We start from the raw sequence: 24,180 nt of genomic DNA, 5'->3' as shown, positions 1-24,180 counted from the left end.
GGCTAAGATGTTTGATGGGTTAGGTGTTTTAAATGCATTTTCAGCCTATGATATTTTCAGTGTAGGATGGATTTATTGGGACGTTAGCCATTATAATTCGAGAATGATCTATACTGTATTTCAGTTACTTTGAGCCACAGATCAACAATGGTTTCCTGAAAAGGGGACTTCAGTTGTCAGTGAAATACGCATACCCACTCAGCCTTGTTTTCAGTAGCAGAAAACTAAAAGCTGGTCTCATTAACCATCACAAATATCCTAACATTTAGGGATGCCCAGTGGGCACCCATTCCAGAAGACTGCAGGACGTACGTCTTTGGAATGAAGTAAAATTTAGCAGGTGGGATGAATTAGTTTTTATTCTTTTTGGTGGTGGTTCTTTTGGCTTTGTATAGTTTTGCATAAATATAAAATTCTAATCAAGTACTTTTTAAAAAAATGTGAGAATAGTACTAGAGAAAAATAATTTAGGATCCGATGTCCCTGTATGACATCTCGAGGTTGTGACTGTGTTCAAGACAACCTTGTAAACATTCACAGTTGGCTGCCAACGTGTCCAAAAAATCCAGGCTGCCAACATACATGTGTTCAAGGCTTCACATAATTTCTACCAGAAGGTTTGATCCAGGGTTGAATTCCCTGTTGCCCTAGAAAGCCCAGTAGTCAGTAAGAAAGAAGAAAAATGAATTTGATAGTGGACATTCTCCATACTCCTGTATTAAAAATTCAGGGAGCAAGCTGACATCTTAATTGCACACAGATACAGGAAACTGGAGACAGAAAAAGCATTCATTTTCCCCAGCTTGAAAGTTTATATCGGAAGCTTCTATATTTCATGCAAAAAAAAAAAAATATATTGCTCTTTGGCACTCGAAATCTGATGGTTTCAGAAAAGAAGAATTAGGTCTTCCTTTGATGTAGCTTCTGAATGCATCAGAACCACACCTTTAATATAATGCTTTTTATCTCCCCCGTGTCTCGGTGTTCCAGCTCTCCAGCTCGAGTGGGGAGGAGGGTCTCAGGGTCCCCAGGAGAGTAATACCGCTCTGACTTAACTCCAGGATCACATGCAGGGAGGGTGTGGGGTGAACTCTCACCCCTCCTCCGGCATTAAACTCAGCCCTGAGACTCTCAGGGCTTAGAACAGAGCTTAGAGTGAAGAATTGTTTTCTCTGAGAGCTATGCCCAAACATTCCTGCTGAAGCAGACAGTCATCAGTTAATCTCTGTAAATGACTGCGATTTTGGCAGGTGTCAGCTGGTGCAAAAACTGCTCACACGTTGAAACTTTCTTTTTCAAGCATAGGGTGATGAGAAGGGGTCTCGTTAAAAAATATACATATATCTTGCATTGTGCCCAGCCACAGTAGTGGCTTCCCTGAAATGACTTATTACTGTTTAGTTTCTTGGTGGCACGTGTTCCCCAAGCTTGGGGATTGATGTAGATACAACTGAAGGCCTCTCTTCAAAGGCTGGCCGGAGGCTCCAAAACATCAAATGCATGTGTTCGGAATGATCTGGTACACATCATTCTCCTGGATCACCTGTTGTCCTTGACACACTGTCCTTAAAAAAAACACCACTGGGTGCCCAAGGAGTGTGCAGTTTTGAAATGGGTACAAAACCTGCTAGAAGCCTCTGCACCACCCCCCATGCCAACTGGCATTCTTTCTGAGGTGGTAGAACTTTCCAGAAGTATGTGTCCTGCCTTCTTCTCTCCTTGACTCCTAACTCCAGGCGCTAGGTGGTGATAGGCATGGAAAGGGCCATACTAATGTGCTTGGGATGACCTTTGAGTTGGTATCGTTTGCTTCTCAGCAAGAAAGCTTCAGATTTTTCAGTCTGACCGTCAGGAAGCGAGAATGTGTCTCAGAGATAAGAGGAGGGAGGAGTCTCCGAGACGCTCCATCCGGAGACCACGAACGACTCCATGATGGACTGACATAGAATGTTCTAGAAAAAGATTGTTTTCGTCCCTCTGAGGAAAAGGCGTGGCAGGGGTTGTTCTGGGAGCTGGCCCTGTGGCCTTTCACCCACAAGGCCGGTGCTTAAAATACTCAGCGGGTAAGAGGCCTTGCATGTGTGCTGGGCCCACGTGACATGGGCTGCCTGGTTCAGGCAGAGGGCTGTGGGCTGCAGGGGCTGAATCAGAGACCAGATTTGCCTTGGTGACACATGAAAAGAGGGAGCATTGCATTTGAACTACACAAATATTATGCTTAAGTATTTTTCCTCATCTTGGAGCCAAACAGGTCTTGCTCGTGATAAAATCGCTGCAGTATAGTGGGTCCTTTTTCTGGTCTGGAATTTGAGACAGCATCAGCTGTGCCAAGGGGCCTGGCAGCAGGAAGAAACGGCAAACCACGGAGATTTGGAACCATAATACAAGTTATAAAATTTAATTTTATAATTGTAGCCATTGGTAGCTGGGCTAAAATGTACTTCTCCCAAATCCCTTCCCACCCCGGACTGGGGGTGGTAGCGGGGGTGCTGGAATCCAGGGATCATCTTTCTCACTGAGGAGGGGGTCGGACATGGGGAAGGCCACTGGAGTGTGCTGCCAAGGGGGCTGCTTCCCCAGTCTTGTTTTGAGGTCCCTTGATGACAGAGGCGGGGAGGAGGTGAGTTGTGAAATTGGTCAGTGGCTCTTTCTTCCAAAGAATTGGCCAAGCCCAGCCCCACCCCTCTAACCCTCGTGGCTACATGGGTACCTGGGATCCTCAGCTCTGCTTGACGGGCCTAAATCTCTGCTTTAAAGACATTGTGGGGAGTCCCCTGGCCATCCATCAGTTAAGACTCTACCTTTCCACTGCACGGGGCACAGGTTCAATCCCTGATCGGGGAACTAGGATCCCACAAGCCCCGAAGTGCAGTCAGAAAGTAAATACATTTTTTAAAAAGACATTTTGATGAAGAACTAAGGGAAGAAAGAGGAAGTCCAACCCTCCTGGCCCTTTTCTAGTGAAGGGTTTCTGCTTGCATCCTGGTGACAGTGACTTTGACGAGGAGCCAGGCAGGCAAGGACACTTGCTGGCTCCCGAGGTGCTGAGGGTCCCCCTCCCCACCTTGGATTTCCAGAGGCCCCCCGGGGAAGCGCCTCCACTCTGCTGGCAGCCCACTCTGGGCTCCAGGGGCCCCGGCTGCTGCGAATCTCGGACCCATGGAGGCCGAGCCCGGGGAAGTCGGCTCCAGGGAGGAGAGGATGCTCTCAGAGAGCTGGCGAGGAGTGGAGAAGGGGCCCTTGCCCCGCACTTAGCAGGAAATCTGACCTCCCAGGGCTGTGGTTTGCAGCCACACCTCATTTCCTGTTGGCAGGGGCCTGCCGCTAAGCTCCAGGGCCCACTTCACTGCTCTGAAACCAGCCGGGCTTGGGTGTGTGTTGGGGGGCAAGCTGTTGGGGCTCCTTCTCCAGCCCACAGCTCAGGGCCAAACAAGTGCCAACAACGTGCCCCTTCCCCCCTTCTCCCACCATCCACCACCTCTGCCACCAAGCCCAGCGTACCCTCTGCCTTCCGCCCCACACAGATGGGTGCAGAAGGTTGAGGTGGGCGCCCGGGGTCAGATCGAAGGAGTGCTCCATGAGCAATGTGACGAAAGGGGTCCCCCCATGTGCCAGCCCCGAATCCCCAGGGGTGCCTGTGAATGAGCAGGTCTCCAGCAGGTCCACATGGGGCACGGGGAGGCGGTGAGGGGAGAGGGAGGGGAGACCCAGAAACACCCAACTTCTAGCAAATCCGCAGTGTACATTTTCTGATCTCTTGCCTCCCTCCTTCCTTGCCTCCCTCTCCCCCTCCCCACCCCCTCCCCACAATAGGACATCGTCAGAAACTAGATGATCAGACCAAGCCTGGGAGCTTGTCCTTTTCCGAGCGGCTCAGTGAACTGGAGCAGCTGCGGCGAACGGCCATGAGGGTCAGCCCACACCACCCAGCCCCCACACCCAACCCTCGGGCCTCCTTGAACCACTCCACTGCCTTTAACCCTCAGCCTCAGAGTCAGATGCAGGGTAAGTACCCGGACGGAGCCTCGCCCTTGGGCAGAACCCACCCAGACCCATCGTGGCTTCTCCTCCCCACTTCCCTGGACCAGCAAGCAGCCTGGGAGCTTGATAACAGCAGAGTGTCCCCCCACCCCACCCCACCCCTGGCCAACCCCAGAGCTACTGAGTCAGAGTTGCTTTGTGACAAGACCCCCAGACTGAAAGGCCCTGCTACAGAGGATATAGAGAGGGTGTTGCTGAGTCTCTCAGTCCTGTCTGTCTCTTTGCAACCCCCTGGACCGTCGCCCGCCAGGCTCCTCTGTCCATGAGGATTTCTTCAGGCAAGAATCCTGGAGTGGGGTAGCCATCTCCTCCTCCAGGGGATCTTCCCGACTCAGGGATCGAACCCATGTTTCCTGCATTGGCAGGCAGATTCTTTACCACTGAGCCACCAGGGAAGTCCTGTATATCCAGATATGTATATATCCCTATGTAGATCATGTCTGGAATTTCTTACGCAGGAGCTCTGGCCATGCCATTTTCTCACTTAATTTGGCTTGAAGATACACATGGCATGCATCAAGCCAGGTGATGGTTAAGACATTTCATGTCCTTCCCGATTATTTGTGGGGTTTGTATTTTATGCACGTCCTTTTGAAAATATAAGGACATAGGAGTATCTGGATGCCATCCTATTCAGGGTATTCATTGCAACTAATGAATTTGCAGTCAGTCCAGAAGGTGGACTCTCCCTGCTTCCACCACCGTAGGGGTTAGCTGGCAATGGCAAAAACACTGTAAAATACAGTAATTGCATAAAACGCACTGTGCCAAATGAGATAATACCCAGAGTTCATTTACACTGCAGAAAGCACTGACGTCAGTGATTATTTGCTCTGTGATACCATTTCAAATTTCCGAAATGCAGTGGTTTTTCTCAGAGCGTGCGGGACACAGCTGTGTATGGTAGGGTCGCAGTAAGATTCCTTTCTCAAAGGGGCAGGCTTGCTTGACTCACAGGAAAAGATAAGGGGCCCATCTGGGGCAGGTGGCCAGCAGGGGACGTGCACCTGCCCTTCTGGGACAGCAGAACTTAGATTTCCCGGGCGTTCTCTGTGTTCTGAGCTGTTATTGTGAGATGCGTAAGAATCCCAAGTCCTTGAGGGTTTCCAGCCCATAGCTTTCTTTTGGGATTAGCACATATGGGGCTCTCTAAAGGGAATTCCATCGTCTTCCCCAGCGCCTGATGGCCCATGCCGTTCACTCTCACACTCACGTCTCTGGGGAAGTTTCTCTTATTTGCATGAAAAATTCCCAGAGATCCCCCTCATGTAAGATCCTATGCGGACAGCTGTCAAGGGGTCTTTCTGTAGATGTCCACCCTTTGGTGGACAGCAGAAACCCAAGCTTGGCTTTGGGAGGGCTGCCTCTCATCTCCAGTTGCCTCTGATCTGTATTTAAGAAGAGATCCCATGAAACCATTGGTTTCCTGGTGCTTCATCATCACATACTCATTCAAAATATGCATATTGATTTTTTGAAATTCCAAAATGCAAGCGTGTATGAGAAACTAGAGCAAATGGCACATTAAGTGAGATGGGCTTGGCGGGGCGGGGGAATTGCTGCTTTTCTTCTAAATAGAATAAAATTCTTCAGGAGATGGCTGGATCTTGTGTTTAGGGCCATTTACATGTGTGTCATCTGCAGGATTCCACTTGTAACATTCAAGGGGAGACCTGTTTTCTTATCCTCTCACTGCGTCACTGACCATTTCTACTTCTGGGCTGATAAAGGGATTTGCCTTTTTCTACTGCTTGAAACCAAAATTATGAAGCATTTTGAAAGGCAATGGAAACTTGAACCACACGGGGGCCAGTGGAAATCATCACCAGGAGTCTGGCTTGGTTTCGGTTTTGGCGAAGAGTGAACCAGATCTGATTTCTCTTCCTGATCAGATACACTCACTCTCTTTACCAAAAAGAAAATGGTGGGCCTGGGGGTGGGGTGTTGAATTCTTATCCTCAGCCGTCAGCAGCTCTCGGTCTGAGGCATTGCCACTGACAGGCATTCCTCAGCTCATTGGAATACTGTATGCTTAGCACAGTATCAGGTTTAACCCCCTTTCTTGTTCCTTTTAAAAACTTTTTTACTTCTGCAACCTCTAAGTAATAATAACTTGCTTTCAGAGTGCCCTGGAGTCTTAGTTGCTACTCTATAGAGAATGTGTTAACTATGTCACCGATGTCCTTTCTTTTCAAAATATGATTTGCCGTTCAGGACATCACTTGTAAAATTGTAGGAACAGCTTTTAAAAAATAAGTATCTGGGAGAGTTTTATGTAAAACGACTTTTCCTTTTCCTTTCTTTTTTCCCATTAGAAATCTAATGCTTTTTTACTTTCTTCCTGTTTCGAGTAGACCCTTGGGATTTTTTTTTTTCCCTGAAATTAGAAAGTTAACAGGAATCACAGTAAAGTCTCTTTCAGCCAAAACTTTCATTTTGTTCTTGATGGATATGAAAATGGTTATTTTCCCAGCTTAGCACTAGAGCTTCTATATTATATTTAAGAAGATGCTTTGTATAAAAATTCAGCATGTGTTTATGGCTCTCTTTGAAATGGCCGCAGTAGTTGGAAGAAAAACATCCCCATAGTATTAACAAGAGCAGTTTTACAGCCGTGCCGAACCAATGGGTGGATGTTTTCAGCCTGGTGGAATCGTCAGCAGTTAGGGGCTCCGAGAGATCCTGGGTCGATAGGCTGATGGACCCGGTCTTTCTCGGGCTTCATCGGAGGGTCGTGCCTGGCCCTTTAACTCCTTCAGTACGAAATCACAGATCTAGGATACTGCCTCTATTTATCTAGAATCAGATGTGCTTAAGAAGCACTCAAAATAGACACCTCAAATGATCTGAAGCAGGGTACAGATGGAAAAGGGGGCTAGGTTGCCATGCCATCAAACCACTGTTTATTTGTTGAGGTTTCAGCTATAGAAGGGCTGAGGTTAATTTCAACTTCCTACTTTACCAGGTCTTAAAATCAAACAGAAAGCCATTTGGTCATGGCTGCACGTTTAAGCAAGTCAGGACATCATCACGCACTTGTGGGGCTGAGTTTTAGATTTCTTTCCCAGTCACAGGAAAGAAAACTCGACACACGTTCTTTTGAAAGATGGACCAGGCAGAGTCTAGACAAACAGGGAGCCGCCGCCACCGCGTCAGCCACACCTCCCCTTAGAGATGGCTTCAGGCAACCCGAGCAATAGGTTTAAGAATCTGACTCCTGATTTACCAAAAATGACGAACCACATTTAAGCCATGTATGTAACTCCCTCCTTTCGGGGAAAGCAGAGACAGGGTGAAATCTACTGGTGCAGAAAACTGTCAAAACCAGAGAAACTTAAGAAGCCAAGTTTTGTTTTTGGTCTGTCTTGCCATCAGCATCAAGGCACAAGGCTTAACCCTTTAATGGGAACAGTTATCTTTTGGTACAAGTCAGACCTTTTTTATACATTGTGTTATTCCTACAATCCTGTAGATGTGGTTTATAGGCAGAGAAACTGAACCTCAGAGGTTAACGATTGCCAGAATTCTCCAAGATTGGAAGTGAACTCAAACGGAGACCCTTTCTGGCTCCAAAACCAGTGCTGGTGGGTGGCAGGTTCTCCCAGGCTCCCACCCTGGGATCAAGGACTTAGACACAGGGTTGGTCAGTGTCAAGTAAAACCCCCATTGCCCATGGGGAGATGGGAGCAGTGCTGGGCTGGTCATTCCCTCGGCAGTCCTGATTAGACTGGGTTCTATTATCGTGAGGTATTGATAACAATGAACCATTAGGGCCAGACTCGGGGGTGGGCACCTGAATACACTTCCTGCTTTGGAGACATGTGTGTTTTTAAAGAGAGAAGGCAATGGCACCCCACTCCAGTACTCTTGCCTGGAAAATCCCATGGACGGAGGAGCCTGGTGGGCTGCAGTCCTTGGGGTCGCTAAGAGTCGGACACGACTGAGCGACTTCACTTTCACTTTCCACTTTCATGCATTGGAGAAGGAAATGGCAACCCACTCTAGTGTTCTTGCCTGGAGAATCCCAGGGACAGGGGGACCAGGGGGCTGCCGTCTATGGGGTCGCACAGAGTTGGACACGACTGAAGTAACGCAGCAGCAGCAGCAGTGTTTTTAAAGATAGGGGAAAGAAGGCTGAACTCAGAATAATGACTCTCTGAGTACTGCACACGTGAAGGGAAAGATGTGTGGGTAGGCAGAGGGCTTCTTAGCCGTCCATTCACTTTATTGGGGCAACCCTTCCTGCGTGGAAGGCTCTCTTTGTGGGTTTCAGTGGCACCGAGGCCTTCTTAACCTCTAAACCCCAGCAACGTCTGATCAGCCTGCAGGAGTGTGGGTGCTCTAAGACTTTCATATGACTGACGGGGTTTGACCTCTTAAGACGAGAGAGAGAGAAGGGATTCCCTGGTGGCTCAGAAATCATCTCCTAAATTTTAGTATTCCAAGTTATTTTGTTTTGCTAGCGATTTACCCAAAGTTACTTTGGAAACACCATTTTCTGGCACTTATTATCTGGGTAGCTTTTTGAGATACTGAGTTGACTTTGTTTCTCAGCCATACTGGGTTACTTATGTCAACCTTTGTCAGCTGGATTGACCAAAGAAAAAAGAAAAAAAAAAATCTTTTCATTTTCTGTAGGAGGAGAGAGAAATTCCCTTTCCAGCCTTGGGGGTAAAATAAAATGCACAATATCTCTTCCCTTCCCTGCCCTCTCTCTCTCTCTCTCTCTCTCTCTCTCTCTCTCTCTCTTCTAGCAATTCTAGAAGTTCAAAAACAAAGTAGGGAGCCAGGAACGGTTGCATTACCTTGGAGATTGCAGTCAGTCATTCTCCTGTGTCAATCTACAAATGGTCATGGTTACACAAAGCAAAATATGGAGGGTTCTAGAAATCAACTTACAAGACATGCTATGAACATGAAAAAGGAGTGATCTAAACACAGCTCTCTTATCTAGGTGGAGTAGGGTTTGAGAGCCTGGCAAGGTCTATAACAGCAGACTCTTACACGGAAAACAAGCCTGGATCAGGTGTTCCCATGAATAAATAAACATAAATAAATGTAAGAAGGAAGTGGGGAAAGAAGGGGAGGGAAGGAAGGAGAAACAGTGAAGTGCACACAGAATGAAGAGCTCTCCTGGGCTCCTGGTGGGCAATGCTGGCCCCTCTTCTCACCCGTGGGCAGAGAGGTTACAAGGTGTTAGAACTAGATGACTAGAGAGAGTTAGAGCAACTCAGAACTCAGGTCCTGTTTTCCATCTTCTTAGCTGATACAATGTATCAGTATTAAGGAAAGCTTGAAAAGCTCATGCCCATCAGTTGCATCATAGACATTTAAAAACTTTGGGGATGAAGGATGGAGAAAAAGCTAAGTTTTTGTATTGTTTTTCCTTTAAGAAAGGCCCTAAGGCCTTGGCTTCCTAGTCCGCCTATGGTTTCAGCAGTGCGGGCTGCCCTTGCTTTCCATCCGAGACCTAGGGTGACTTACAGAGCGGTGCTCAGTGGCGGCCCACCTTACTTTTTCTCCGCACTCTATTTAGGGACCGCATGGTCACCAACACAGAACCCCCTTGAAGAGTGCTGCTCCAATGCCTGTGATGTATTTACAAGCGCCTCTCAGCTAAGTACTTAATAAACCAGCCCTTCAGGGGAGCCGCCAACCTGGCGAGCTGTCACCCTACTAATCATAAACCACGTTTTAGCGGGACCGCGTTCTCAGACCGAGCGTTTTCATGGATGTCATTCGAGGAGATCAGACCATGTTTTCCGGAACACGTTGTTAATGCCTGTGGACATCTTTCCTAATTAGAGGAAAGAAGGGTTCATTTTAGGTCTTGATCCTAATATTCCTTCTGTGAATTTGATACATTCTGAAATCTTCCCTTATTCTTGTGATCTCTAGGCCAGTTCTCACACACACCCAAAGGTTTTTGTTCACACACACACCCAAAGGTTTTCGTTCAGAAAAGTAAGTTTTTAACACAGCTGTAGTTGGAACACTTACTTGCCATTGCTGGTGAAACAGTAGGCAGGTTAAGCTGAAAATCTCATGGCCAAGAAAGATAGTAGAGCCTGGTGGCTAAGAATGAGTTCAACAGACAGACTACCTTGGCCCCAAATTGGCCTCCACCATGTATCACTGTAGGACTTTTGGCAAGTTACCAAACCTCTGAAAGCCTCAGTTTCCCTGTCTGCAAAATGGGAGTAAAAATTACTTTTGGCGATCCTGGAACCACTGCGAAAGGTGAAACAGCAGACATGAGAGCCAGCCCATGGGCAAGGCTTGGTAATTGTGGGCTATTCGGATCAGCATCACCAAACCAAGCATATTAATTTCCTATGGCTGGTATAACAAATTGCCACAAACTTACTGGCTTAAAACAATAGACGTTTATCCTCTTCCGTTTCTGGAGGCCAGGGTCCACCATCAAGGCGCCACACCCCCTTTGAAGTTCCTAGAGGAGGAACCTTTCTCGCCTCTTCCAACCTTCGGTGGCTCCTTGCCTCCCTGAGCTTGTGGCTGCATCGTTTTCCACCTCTGCCTCCCTCGTCACATGGCCTCGTCCTCTGTGTCACCTCCTCTTCTGTCTCTAAAGACATTTGTGATGGGATTAGACACCCATCTCCCCCTGGATAACCCAGATGACCTCACCTTGAGATCCTCCACTTCATTACACCTGCGAAGACCCTTTTTTAAAAAAAATAAGGTCATGTTCATAGTCCTGTGGATCAGAACATGGACACAGCTTTTCTGGGACACCATTCAACCCATTACACCAAGGTAGAAAGGATGGGAGCATCAGGTTGAGTTCAGAGGCAACTTTCCCTTGTCTGTTTCCTCCAGAACAGATGTGATGGGCAGGTAGATGTGAACTCAGCATTTTATGCCACACTTACATCTTCCAGCTACTCTCATTCAGGCCCTCACTTGCTGGAACTCATATCAGGGTCCTTTTATTTCCAACCACAAAAGCGCATGATTTTTTTTTTTTTCCTAGATGATATCAGATAGTTTTTAACATTTCCTAGCCCACCTATGTTGATGGAACCACAGGACCCAGTGGTCGTAGAGAAAGGGCATCTTCCCTGGAATATGGAGGCGATGAAAAGCAGGAGACAGGAGGCCTGGGTGCCTTTCGCCCTGGCCCCCAGAAGCTCATGACATAGTTAGTGGCTGGGAGTAAGCGTAGGGACAGAAGATGACATGGAGACCACAGCCGGCCAGCTGGGATGGACTCAAGAATGTGACCGCCCGGAGCCCGGCATATCACTTGTTTTGAAACAAGCTGCCTTGTTAAAAATGGCTTTAATGGTCAGGCGCTGTGGACCAGAAACCCATTGCGAAAGGCTGGTGATTCACTTTGCATATCTCATAATCCCACATTTACAAATCACCCCAAGATAGCCTTTCACATTTGGATATTTAAAAACGAAAACTCTGACTGTGGCCGTGAAGTAGTATCAGAGTTTACCAAAAGTCTGTACCCAGAGAGGGGGCAAACAGTAGAAGCCGATAGGAACAAAAAGGCTCTGGGGAGGGAAAAAAAGACTTGTGTTTGCTTGTTGGTTGTAGTTCTCCAAATGGAGCTGATCTTCCTCATTTGCATTATCCCCTTCCCCCCACCCCCCATCATGGAAGAGAACCACAGGTCCACTGTCATTCAGTTACTTTCGTGCTCTTTAAAGTTCAACTTGTTATGATTGAAACAATGCTGAGGAACGGTCATTACTTCTGTCTTCCCTCCCTTCCCTCTGGCCCTCTGAGCTCCAGAGCTTGGGGAAAATGTAAAGAGGCAGGGGAACGCGCAACTCTTCCCAGCCACTTCAGGGTGTATTTGTATTTTCACATTTTACTTGCAAAGCCTTTAGCCCCACATGAGCTTTCTTATTATTGAACAATTGCTTTCAAAGCCCTAGAGCAGCCCAATTGTTAACGGAGATTAAAGATCCGGATTGCAAAACTCCTCCGGTAAATAAAATCTTCACTGACGAACCCAGTTTTTTACCTGTACACTTTTCTTCCGTAATCTCTTTCTGGCAGAACATGTGATGTTTTGCTACTAGCGATTCAGTTACCAGCCACAGTAAATAAAAAATAATGATAATAATGGTATAGAACTCACCCTAAAAACAAACACTGGCCAATCATATTTATTTCCTGTTTCTTTGGGCACTTCTAATAATTTATGGGGGTGGGGGGTGGGGAATGGAATGTACCACTTCTTATCCAGTTGATTTTTGATGATCAAGCTTTGGAGCATCTTGAGATTGAGTGTCTAATTCAGGCTCTTCCAAGCGGCATGGAATGTAAACATGTACTATTCAAAAGAAATAAGTGTTTTTCCAGGGAAAACAGAACCATGGCACCAGGCCCCTGAATGAGCCATGAGTAGGAAAGACAGTCATTGGGCAGAAAAGACAGTCCTTCCCTCCAGACACAAGCTCAAGTACCAACACTTCAGGGCCCATCGTGATTTCACACCAGCTCAGGGTCAAGAACATTCCAAGTATCATTTCAAGATGGTGGGAAAGAACCTCCAATTGTAAGCAGTAGCAAGCAGGTCATCCTTCTAAAAATGGGACCCCGCTCCTTACTTTCCCACCTGGAAAAAATGTGGACAAACAGGCGGAGGAGGCAATGGGGGACTCTGACCCGAGCGTTTCCTCAGGTCACTTAGCGGCTGGTGAAACTTGAGCGTTAAAACACACACCACGAAGGGCTGCAAGAGGACTTATTTCTGCACCCTGCTGGTCCTCCCACCCAGCGTCACTGGATCCGAGCCCCCATAAGTCAGTGTCACCGGGTCTGGTTAACCATAGATTTGGGTCCTCGAAGTGGTGAGCTCAGTCCTTTGGGGATCTTGAAGGGGGATAAGTTATGGTCCTTCGGATCTGACACTTGGGTATGACCACACAGGGGTCAGAAGACCAGAGCATCCCTAGAGCAGAGGGCAAGGAAGGTCCCTGAGGAGCCCCAGGGAGTCAGCACGACCCTGGTTGGCAGCAGCTCACCTGTCTTAAAGCATGAAGTCTCCAGACCTCAGTTCTCGCTGATTCCTACTGCGGACGAAGTTCTCTCTGTCCTTCATTCCAAGGCCAGATCAGCATCTTGGGAAGGGCTGCACACATACACTTGCTGGGTAGGTTTTTAAACAGTATCTCGGGGTACAAAGGGAGGAAGAAATAATCTGACAAGTGATCGCACTTCTTGGAGTTGTAGGTCATCTGAGGAAGCGAACCTCATTGTTCTGTTTCGTCTCCTGGGGGTTATCCCACCGTTTCGGCCATTAGTGCATCTCTCTGTATGTATCAGATGGCAGATTATATAATGATAAAGTTATTAAAATATCTGCAAAAGTCAGCACAAGCTCAAGGGCTCAACTTTGCATTTCTGCCCATTAAGTGGTTTATTGGGATCGTTCCTCTCGGGGTCTGTTAATCTGCATCCGTCCTTGGTTGTAAATCGCCTGAGTTTTAAGCTGTGCTTCAGTGGGTCATCCAGTGGGACTGGGATCTTCAGGATGAGCGTGGGAACTTTTGAAACGTGCCGTTCTTTCCCCCGCCCACCACCCAGGTTTGAAACTGCAGCGTGTGTCTGTGATGGGGTCTACACCCGGCTTGTTTTTGGAGCCAGGGGCCTCGGAAGAAAGATGAGGACATTGCCTGGTTCGCACGTTGACTGAAGGCAATCACAAAGTGGCTGTGGTTCACATTTCTGGAGTGATTGACGCTGTTGGCTGCTGTAGTCCCCACCACCAGCCACCCACAGTGTGTATGGCATGGTCCTGGGCGCCTTGCCTGTTGTGCCAGCTCAGGGGCTGTCAGCCACGTGAGTCCCCACCCTCACCCATCATGAAGGCCATTAACAAGGTGGCCCTAAACTCTAATAAGTTGTAATTCTGGGCAGATTCTGGGGCTCTTGGGGATTAACCCCCACAGTTCTCAGGAAGCCAGCAAGGATGGCCCAAGACCCCCTTCCCCCCACTCTGCTCCCTTGATTAAGAGGCTCTTTTTTTCATAATATTTTTGCTATGTGATTGGGCTTTCTGAGCCAACATATGTTGCTAAATGGGAAAAGCCATTGCCCAGACGTGGTTCTGTTTAATATGATTCTCCACGAATTACAAAGCTTGACTTTACAATTGAATTTGTGCAGAATTACGGACGGCCAATTCAGGTGGAAGGGAGAGGAAATCTTGTTATTCTTATTCCAGAATCTCTTCCCGATTTCCTCATTTGGTTCTTTCACGCTTTGGGGGAGGGCGGGGGTGGGGAGACGCCTTAGAGCCTCTGTAAGGAATTTCTCTTATTTTTCACTTTCTGCCTGGCTGTTCACGGGAGAACACAGTGGCCTGCGAACGTCAAAGTGGGATGCCAGTTCTTCTGTTCATCCACCCCATCAGTCAGCTGCTCCTCCCACCTTTTCATCAGAGGGACTCCGAAAACACATGGAAACCCCCCGAGTGCAGTATATGAGGAAAGCAGAATCTGGACCCATAGGTGTGGATATGGATAATGGGAATTCAGATGCCAGGTTGGCCACTTCCTGATTAGGTAACCTTGCAAGAATTACCTCAGTTCTCTGCCCTGTGATCCCCATCTGTGAAATGGGTACGGTAATGATGGTGCTTAGATCACTGGAGAGTTGTGAGGATGAACTCAGTTAATACACACAAAGCACTGGATGCCGGGCGTGTGGTATTGACTCTCATTTCCTCGTGAACAGGGACTGAGATATGTTTTTGTCATGTGTTTAGCATAGAGCCCGGTACACGTTAAACACTCCTCTGTGGTCAGTGGTCTTTTTACTATGATGGCTATCATCGTGCTCTTGTTGGCAGTGTGGCTGCGTGACCAGGGCGTTGCACGTCGATTCTCTCCTGGGAGCCACACACCTGCTCTGTGATAATGACCTTGTGTGTCTCCTTACTTCCAGGAGCGATGAGAGCCCTGGGGTGGACAAGGGCAGGAGTGATCCTGGTGTCAGCCTTGTTCATGTTCGCTTTCCTTGGGTAAACTAACAAGAGGGCCCAGACCCACTGCTCCACAGGGTCAAATGGAATCGAAATGGTTACAGTTGAAAGCGAAAGTCGCTCAGTCGTGTCCGACTCTTTGTGACCCCATGGACTATACAGTCCATGAAATTCTCCAGGCCAGAATACTGGAGTGGGTAGCCTTTCCCTTCTCCAGGGGATCTTCCCAACCCAGGGATCGAACCCAGGTCTCCCGCATTGCAGGCAGATTCTTTACCAGCTGAGCCACCAGGGAAGCCCAAGAATACTCGAGTGGGTAGCCTATCCCTTCTCCAGAGGATCTTCCTAACCTAGGAATCGAACCAGAGTCTCCTGCATTGCAGGTGGATTCTTTACCAATTGAGCTATCAGGTTACAATTGAAAGGGACCTTACATGTCTTAGCGTGTGTGTGCATGCTAAGTTGTGTCCTACTCTTTGTGATGCCACAGACTGTAACCCACCAGGCTCCTCTGTCCATGGGATTCTCCAGGCTAGAATACTGGAGGGGGTTGCCATTCCATTCTCCAGGGGACCTTCCCGACCCAGGGATTGAACCTGCATCTCTTAAGTCTCCTTCATTGGCAGGCGGGTTCTTTACCACTAGCGCCACCTGGGAAGCCCCAAAAATGTCTTTCTGGAAGTCCTTCATTTCATGCATGAGGCATCAAGGCCCAGGAGTGTCAGTGACACTTGGAGACAAACTTGAACTCTTGAGTCTTGGGGCTTAGTCCAGGGGCCGTCCCACTGGCCAGCCGTCCTTCTCTTGGGATGGGGCGGGTGGGAAGGGGCACAGCTCATGGGCTCCACTGTCAGTACAGAGGGTACCCCAGCACATTTACTCCTGCTCTGCCCCTCCATCTCATCTCAGGATGATGAGATGATGATGGATCCCCTGGTTCAATTCTGTATCACGGCTTCTTTTTGTCTCCATCTTTTCAATGCTGAATTTCCTACTGAAGGAGTAGGGATCTTGTTAAAAAGTAAGAACACCCATCTCAAGGCCACCCGCTGCCCTCCTCAGTCCCACCGAGTGTCCCCAAGCCCTGCTTAGGGGTGCAGACATGGGTAGAGCTGCAGGGACGCTTCTGACCACCGGGCCCACGTAGGCAGCAGCCGGGGGCAAGGGGGGACCCCTGAACTGTCTCCTTATGTGCCCGTCCCCTTATGAATCGGACGCATTCAGAGAATGTGAATGGTCAGCCTCTTCTGCATTTTGGATGAACCACCTATAAAAGGTTTCTCTGAACCGCGTTTCACCTTCCTGTGTGAGTCTCCCCACCAGCCTGGGCCTTGAAAGCCTTTCTTGTGGCCTGTGCCACCTCCGGACTAGAAGGAGGCCAGGAAACAGGTGTGAAGGGTGATGGGCTGGGGTCGCAGCCGTGGGAGTGCATTGAGGGGGTGCCTGGGCAGGCCAGGGCTCAGACTGAGCGACGGTCCCCTCATCCCCTGCCAGGATGCTGCCAAGTCCCATGCTGTTCACTCCCTGAATGGTGTCCGGCAGGAACAGCCAGGCTGCCTGGCCAGGATCCCTGGCCAGCATCCCTGCGGTAGCCATGACCTTGGTGGTGAATTCAGGGTCAAGGGCATGAATGGCTCGGCCAGTGCCACCGGGACCGTCACAGGAATCCCAGGAGCACAGCCCAGATGCCTCTCTCCCTGAGGCGCTGTACCAAGGCAGGGCTTCCAGGCTCCTTCCTAGGTCGAGATGCTGTGACTCTTTAGTCGTCTCTCCGAAATGATACCTCATTCAGAGGCGACGGGAAAAACAGGGACTTGGAGGCTCTGCTCAAACCAGCAGCACAGACCTGTCGTCTCCTCCTTGCCTCCCGAAGTCTGTCCCGACCACCTGCCCCAGGGTCTGGAGCTCTGGGCTCTGCGGATCCCAGGTTCCTAAGGACCAGACGGAATCCTGTGATGGGTGTTTGCTTGCTCCAAGAATCCCATCCACTCAGAAACAGCATTCAGAGGGTTTGCAAGTTTTCTGCCAAAGATGATGGTTTCCTCCTTTAGGCAGTTCTTACAGAGGTTTCCACTGGGGCTCAGATGGTAAAGAATCTGCCTGCAATGCAGGAGACCCGGGTTCAATCCCTGGGTCGGGAAGATCCCCTGGAGGAGGGCATGGCAACCCACCCCGGTATTCTTGCCTGGAGAATTCCATGGACAGAGGAGCCTGGGGGGCTACAGTCCATGCGGTCACAAAGAGTCGGGCACGACTGAGCAATTAACCCTTTCACTTTCAGGCAGTTCTTATATAGTGACTTTGAACTTCTGAGCACTGGAGATGAGTGAGTCAGAGAAAGCTAAACCAGCATGAGATGGTTCCCCCACCCCATCAGATAGAGGAGAAACTGGAAGCCCAGTGAGGTGGAATGACTGCATGAAGGTCACATGGACAGCATCTGTATTGGAACGCTCGGCTTCCCTCTGCCTGTCCTGCCCAGCTCGAACACAGTCTGAGTCTTTGGTTAAGAGTGAAAATGAAGCTTCCTGAGCAGTCCCTTCAAAACAGCACTTAGGAAGAAGCAGGGGCCGTTGGAACAAGAAAGGGCAAACACCAGTGTGCCTCTGTGCGCTGCTCCACCCAGTTTCTCATCTTTATATTACCCCAAAAAAAAAAAAAAAGGTCTCAAATAACCCAAACAGGCAGGGTCTGATCTGCAGACAGTCTGCAGGCATCCGCCCAAGAAACTGCCGGTCGGCCGGTCCATCCTCCTCTGATTTATGTTGTGTGTGTTAAGCCTTAAATTGTTGAGACTCTGGCTGGCTGCAGTGGTATTACTGGAGGGTTGGTGCATGTTTTCGGCTCACAGAGCTGGCTCCGGGGACTGGAGGTGTTGGCCCCGAATCAAGTCCAATCTCACACCTGTCTGAGACAATGAGGGCCTTGTTAGACGCATCTCCAGCCCAGGCGGCTCGGCCTGCTTACTTCTCGACATTCAGAACAGGAAGGGGAGGGGGGAGGCTAGGAGAAGCCGAGCTGAGCCTAGGACATGCTGGGGTCGCTGCCTCCCTGGCCATCTCCTTCCTCCCCGCCCCCCCCACCCCATTTTATAAACCTTTCCTTAATTTTGGAAATTAAAAAAAAAAAAATACAAATAAACAATACCAACAGTAGCACCCTTATGAAGGAGAGTTTCCTACTGCAAAACAAGCAGCCCAGGGCCTGCTGGAGACTAAATTCAGTCTCGGCCCCGGGATGGGGGTGGGGGGGGCGAGGAAGTGGGTTAGAGGGGTGCCTTAGCAGGGGTGGAACACCGCCCCCCCGCCCCACCCCAACCAAGGCTGATGCTTGAGCTCCTCCCATGCTGACAGGGGTCTTTTCCTGGTTTCCCCTTCCATTGCTGACATGCCAGTGATGGGAGCAGAAGGGAGCTTCCTGCTCAGCTTTGTATCACGATACTCACGACATGGCAGACAGTGCTGTTGCGGTTCCACCTTCCTGTCCCTTGTCGTAAGCAGAGAGGACACAGCCGGCCGCCGGCACTTTAGTCTGTGGACTCTGCGAGTCTGCTTTTTCCCTGAGACCCCTGACTCTAGGCAGCCACTTGGGTGGGACCTTCTCTGGGTCCAGGCTGGTGCCCCTCAAGGCCAATGGCTCTGAGTGGTCTTGATTCAGTCAAAGCCACCCTGGGATGACTTTGTCTTCATAGGGATGGGTGGTGTGGAGGCCCGTGGGAGAACCATCCCGAAGGGAGTTCCCCAGAGTTAGGAAAACCGCCTCTTGGTGCCGAACTCCCCGGTAGGGAGCCCACCTTGGGGGTTCCTCTCCCACGGAGCTGCTATGTTTTGGCAGCCAACACCTCCCAGCCCCCTTCTCTTAAGGTAAGCGAGGCTCTTACCCTGAGCTGGGAGGCATCTGGGCACCGGCGGTCACTCCATTCTGCAAGAAACAGGCAGCCCAGTCCTACTCGCTGGCAGACAACTGCATAAGCAATTAAAGGTCCCTGCAGATCTCATGACCCCAGCCTCGGAGACACGGCACAGGACACCCAAAGCCTAGGACTTACCCGAGGGGAAGTGGAGCCTGGCATTTTCTTAGCGCAAATCACCTTTTAAAAAAAAAAAAAAAATTTATTTATTTACAGCTAGTGCTGCCTGGGCTTTTCTCTAGCTGTGCTGCTCAGGCTTCTCACCGCCATGGCTTTTCTCTTGTTGTAGATCATGGGCTCTGGGGTGCTCGGCCTTCAGCAGCTGTGACACGTGGGCTCCTGGACTCGAGAGCGTGAGATTTTTAGTCATGGCGCTTGGGCTTAATTGCTCCATGGCTCGTGGGGTCTTCCCAGATCGGGGATGACACCCCATGTCTCTTGCACTGGCAGGCGGATTCTTTACCACTGAGCACACCAGGGAAGCCCCGCATAGATCGCCTGGAACAGGTATCTCTATGTGAATATCAGCCAAAGTCCCCAAGGGACGAGAGGCTCACTTTCCAGGGGTGGCAGAGTGAGGCCCATAAACAGGAAGGGACAGAAAAACCTGGGGACTCACTCTGGCTCCCCTCCAACCTGGCTGTGGTTCCCTTCTCTGTGACCTTGGGTGTGACCTTGACCACACACGTGAAGACCCCATGCGGTGGGAGGTCGTGTCGCCAGCCTCCGCTGCAAGGTTCCTCCTCCTGTCTAGACACGTCACCCGGCCAGGATCTGATGACCACAGAGGGCTGGTCTGGAAATAACAGGGCACCTTCCCCACTGACCTCATAGCTCTCCATCCGTCGGAGGCCCGGCCTGTCTCTGGGCCGTGAGATGGTCCACGGTGAGCCCACCCGTGCTCCAAAATGACCGAAGAGGCAAACAGATAAGCCAGAAGGAGGCTGGGGCACTGAGGCTATGAGCAGTTGTCTTTCTCCCAGCCTTCTCTTCTGGCCTCTGAACACCAATCACCGGCCCTGCCCACCTATTTTGGTCCATGCTGGGGCCCACCTGGAAAGCCCTGACCCCTCACCCCCTCCAACTCCCCTGTCTTGCCCCTTCTCCTTGAGGACATCTTTGTCCCCACCAGTGACCATATTTCCCTCCTCCTGGACCTGTTGGTCGAGACCTCTCTCCCCACCTTCTTCCCTCCTTCTGCACTGTCCATTGAGACCCAGGGAGGGTACAAATTGGTACAAACTTTTCCAATGGTCCTGGGCTCCTGGGAGCGAGCATGTGAGGTTTTTCCCCTCCATGCTGCGACCTTGTCGAAACCTCAGAACCCACCCCGGGGCTGCCTCTTGGCCGGTCAGCACAGAACCCCGCCCACCTGTGCCATCTTCCCCATCTGAGTACAAGTTTTTTCCTAGAAGTCCCAGGCCAGTGGGGAACTCTCTCCAGGATGTCTGCAGACCCCATGACCCTGACCCAGATGCCTGGGGTTGGGGAGGGGGGCGGGTAGGGAAGGGGGTCAGTAGGCATCATCAAGCAAGCATTCTCCCTGCTTTCGAGAGTTGCAGGGTTTAATCCCAACTTCAGAATTTCCTGCCCCTAATGATTTCCTTCTTCCCCAAGCACCTGCTGCTTTGGTGCTTTTCTTTTTTTTTTTTTGGTGCTTTTCTTTCTTGCTTTCGCCATCTGCCCTTTCTGTGATTCGCAGAGCCCAGCTGGGATGAGGGGGCCTGGATGGGCCCACCTGGGTGACCCGCTACCCCTCCCTGGGTCCTTTCCCTCCACTTTTGTGACAAGGAGGGAACCTGGAAGTCCCTCCGCTTCTTCATCTCCTGCCCCCATCACCTTGCACAACTCCTGTTAACTCGAGTGCTGTCCCTTCCCCTTGGCTGAGCCGCCTACCTAAGCCAGACTCTCTTGTGTCTTCCTTCCCTCTGTCCAGAATCCCAGACAGCTCACCCGAGCCTGTCATTCAGATGCCTGAACCTGGCTTCCCAGATTTAATGACAGCTCGGAACCCCAAAAGTTGACACGAGGTTGTCCATGGCTTCCTCATCGCACTGTCCCCCCTGACCTCACTGCCATCCCCTCGGCACCTGCGTTCTGTCCCCTGGCCCACCCCCTGTTCAGAGGTCCCCGTGTCCACTCCTTCTCCAGCAGCATCCATACATAGATCCCTCTGGGTTCCAGCACTTTTCAAATCCGTCCTTCCAAGTTTCACTTTTTTATCTTGCTAGTGAATCTTACCTTCCCACCCCTGATCGCAGCCTCTTGCCCAAACTGACCCACTGACCGACCTCAGGGGCCCGGGTCCCCAGATACTGAAACCTTTTCACTACCGTCCCCTGGAGTGCCTCCCTCTGTGTCTGATAGGACTACGGAAGTCCGGTTAATCCCCCTGCCCCCAGACCCCGTTTTCACGGTCACATTATTGTTTTCAGCTGGTGGACAGAGGATCATTCCAACACATCTGTCTGGTCTCTGTCTGAAAAAAAGTCCTGAAATGTGGACCAGCGGCTGGAAAGGCGTTTGCCACCCGCCTTATCAATCTTGCTTTTCACTTCTGTCTCCTCTCCTTCGGTCCCTCAGTTCCAATCAAGGGGAAAGCACTTTGGACATGCTGTTAAGACTGGTTTGCTGGGGTTTTGTTTTGTTTTTTTTCAGTGCCGGCAGGAAGTTCCTGTTTATTGCAAAGGTGGTTCGTTTCCAAAGACATTACAGAGCAAAGCAGCTAGCTCTAGGATGATTTCTTGCTGCCTTTTTTTTCGGGGTGGTACACAATACCAAAAAAAATAAACCAATGGGAGAGAGTCAGCGAACACAAAGGGAGATGTTATAATAGGCTTTTGTTGGTACTTGCAATTTCTTGTTGAAAAACAGAGCAAAGACCCTGAGGTGCTGAGGTGCGGACAGAAGCCTGATGTTATCGGGCCCCTAGAAATCCTGCCTGGAGTCCAGTGGCAGGCAGGATCCAGAACTCAAAAAGACAGAGGCAACTGGTCTTGCTCAGTACAAACGGTGCTTTTAGTCTGTCGTAAACAGCCTGTGCCCCAGGGCTCAAATCCTTCAAAAGTTTGCCTAGGTAATTGCGTTTCATTGCCGTCTGGCATGTGCTCGTCTGTCTAATCTGGAGGTTCAGACAGCCAGGCCAAAGCTTGTGAGACTGCAGGAGAACGAGCCCGTGAATTTAATCCACTTGAAAGACAGACTAATACAAGTGCGCCTAACTCATTATTTTAAGTGATGGGAGCAGAAGAGGGTATGGCACTTTCCATAAAGGGGTTTAAAGTCAGCACGTTGGTCGCAGCCACTTGGCAGTGGAAGGCTATTAGGAGAAAAGGCAGAACCCCGGGTGACCACATGAGCCTTACTGCGGACTCCTGGCTTCTGGAAGCCTGCCTCTCCTGCGACCACCCCCAAAACACCGCAGGGGGCGAGGGATGGGGAACTTGGGAGGGGGAATGGCATCCTCCCTACCTAATTTTGAGTTGCATTATTCATGAATTCACAGCAGCAGCGACAGATTTCCACTTCCACTTGAGATCTGGGGTTGTCTGGGCTTCGTTTCAGAATGGAAGGGAGATGTAAATGGAGTCAGGACTTCCCAGCCAGCCCCACAAAGCTCAGATCTCAGATCTGTAAGCAGGAAACGTACCCCTCCCCAGCATCCAAAGAGCACTGTACTTGGGGACTACTTCTGTGTATGTGTATATATATGTTTGTTTGTTAAGCTTAGACCAGCTTCTTTGTTTTGTCAGTGTCTGGTAACTAGGTGCAGGGTAGGGGCAGCTGGCTGCAACCATCATACAGTATCAACAGCCCTCCACCAGCACCCAGCAAATCTGTCCCCACCCTGCCACTAACCTGCTGCGGGGGACAGAGGGGGCCATCTCACCTCACCACGCCTCGGTTTTCTCTGACGGCAGAGGGTTGGGGGCTGGCTCACAAAGGCTCGAGGTTGCTTTCTGCTCTGTCACCCCCTAAGATGTTGAAACCTTAGACATGCAGACAGAGATCTGCATCGTTATCTGGTTACGTGTGACTCATGCCCAGGGAGCCCGGGGGAGGCAAGTGCCAGCCTGTGCCCTTCCCCAGGTGGCACGGCTGACCGTCAGCTCGGGAGGAATGGTCTTGTCGGTCGTGCACACCAGCAGCTCACCTGAGGCTTAGCACGCCAGACATCCGAGACTAGGTGCCAGACCATGAGACTGTGGGCAAAGCGGCCGTCCCCAACCCTGGCACCCTGGCCACAGCGTGATGGCAGACGAATGGCCTCCAGCCACCCCTGGGTTCCCAGAAGGGCTCCAGACGGTGCCTTGTCGCTTCACACCCCACAGTTCCACTTGTACTCAGCCCAGGGCTTGTGCTGCATTAAAATTCTCTTTTGAGTCTGGGGGCACTCTGGAAAGCACAGCGTTCTGGTTTGTCATCGTGGTTGGACACTGGGGGGGTGCGTGCCTACCCTGGACTGGGTTTTCCTGAAGCACCGCTGGCATTTGGGGCCGGGTCATCCCCTGCTGTGGGGGGTGGGGTGGGGTCAGGTGCATCCTGTGCCCTGGGGGATGTTAAATATAACCCCCTGGCCTTCACCCATGCAAGGCCAAGAGCATCCCCCTTACCCGAGTGGCAACAACCAAAAACATCTCCAGACACGTCCGGTGTCCCCTGGAGGAGACACCGCCCCTGTTGAGACCCCTCTGGGAAACTCACAAGAGTTCAGTTGTTCCACCAGGATGTCAAGGTCAGTGTCGACCACAGATGGCAACTGCTTGGACCTCAGGAGTAAATCCATGCTGACCCTTGACTTTTGCAGGCCAGGGTCATCCCTGTACTCTGGGGTCAACCCTGTTCTCCGGGGTCATCCTTGTTGCTGAGCAAGAACATATAATTGTCTGCTCTCTCAGACTTGGCTTTTAATTTTTTCTAAAAAAAAAAAAAAAATCTTCATTTTAGTCCAAGTCACTAAAAACCTGCTGCTTCTCTGAGGAAGCCTTCCTTGACCTTGAAAATCAAAGCGGTTCTCTGGAGGGAGGTTTCCCACTGCCGGGCCCACGGTATCATCTTTCTCAGGGTGACCTCATCTATCAAAGTATGAAGGTTGTATTTGAAATGCCATTTACTTTCTCTAAGTCAATACGTGAAGCTGTGGCTTTTTAGATCATCAGAGGTCTGCTTATTACCAAGAGTTTCTGTGCGTGTGGATGTGTCAGTTTTTAAATCCAGGCCCACGCCGCAGTTTAAAAGGAATTCCGGCGGATTTCTGTTT

The 24,180-nt window shown here is 50.2% G+C and overlaps 1 protein-coding gene and 1 long non-coding RNA gene across 2 annotated transcripts in view; one reads left to right on the top strand and one right to left on the bottom strand.

Annotated features, from left to right (window-relative positions):
- Window positions 1-24,180, top strand: part of RUNX1 (RUNX family transcription factor 1) — a 100,921-nt gene that overhangs the window by 56,362 nt on the left and 20,379 nt on the right. Inside the window, exon 5 of the mRNA XM_055569902.1 lies at window positions 3,814-4,005. Coding sequence (XP_055425877.1) covers window positions 3,814-4,005 — 192 coding nt within the window. The remainder of the gene's footprint in view (window positions 1-3,813; window positions 4,006-24,180) is intronic.
- LOC129644304 (uncharacterized) lies at window positions 16,325-22,890 on the bottom strand. The gene is made up of 4 exons (XR_008710791.1): window positions 22,810-22,890; window positions 19,059-19,100; window positions 18,891-18,931; window positions 16,325-17,918 (listed from the first exon to the last, which is right to left on the bottom strand). It is a non-coding gene; the product is annotated as an uncharacterized LOC129644304 (long non-coding RNA).

Source organism: Bubalus kerabau, chromosome 2 (genome assembly GCF_029407905.1).
Source record: "Bubalus kerabau isolate K-KA32 ecotype Philippines breed swamp buffalo chromosome 2, PCC_UOA_SB_1v2, whole genome shotgun sequence".
In the NCBI taxonomy this organism is placed as follows: Eukaryota; Metazoa; Chordata; class Mammalia; order Artiodactyla; family Bovidae; genus Bubalus; species Bubalus kerabau.
Note: the sequence above shows the minus strand (reverse complement) of the source record. Positions and strands in the feature narration are given on the sequence as shown.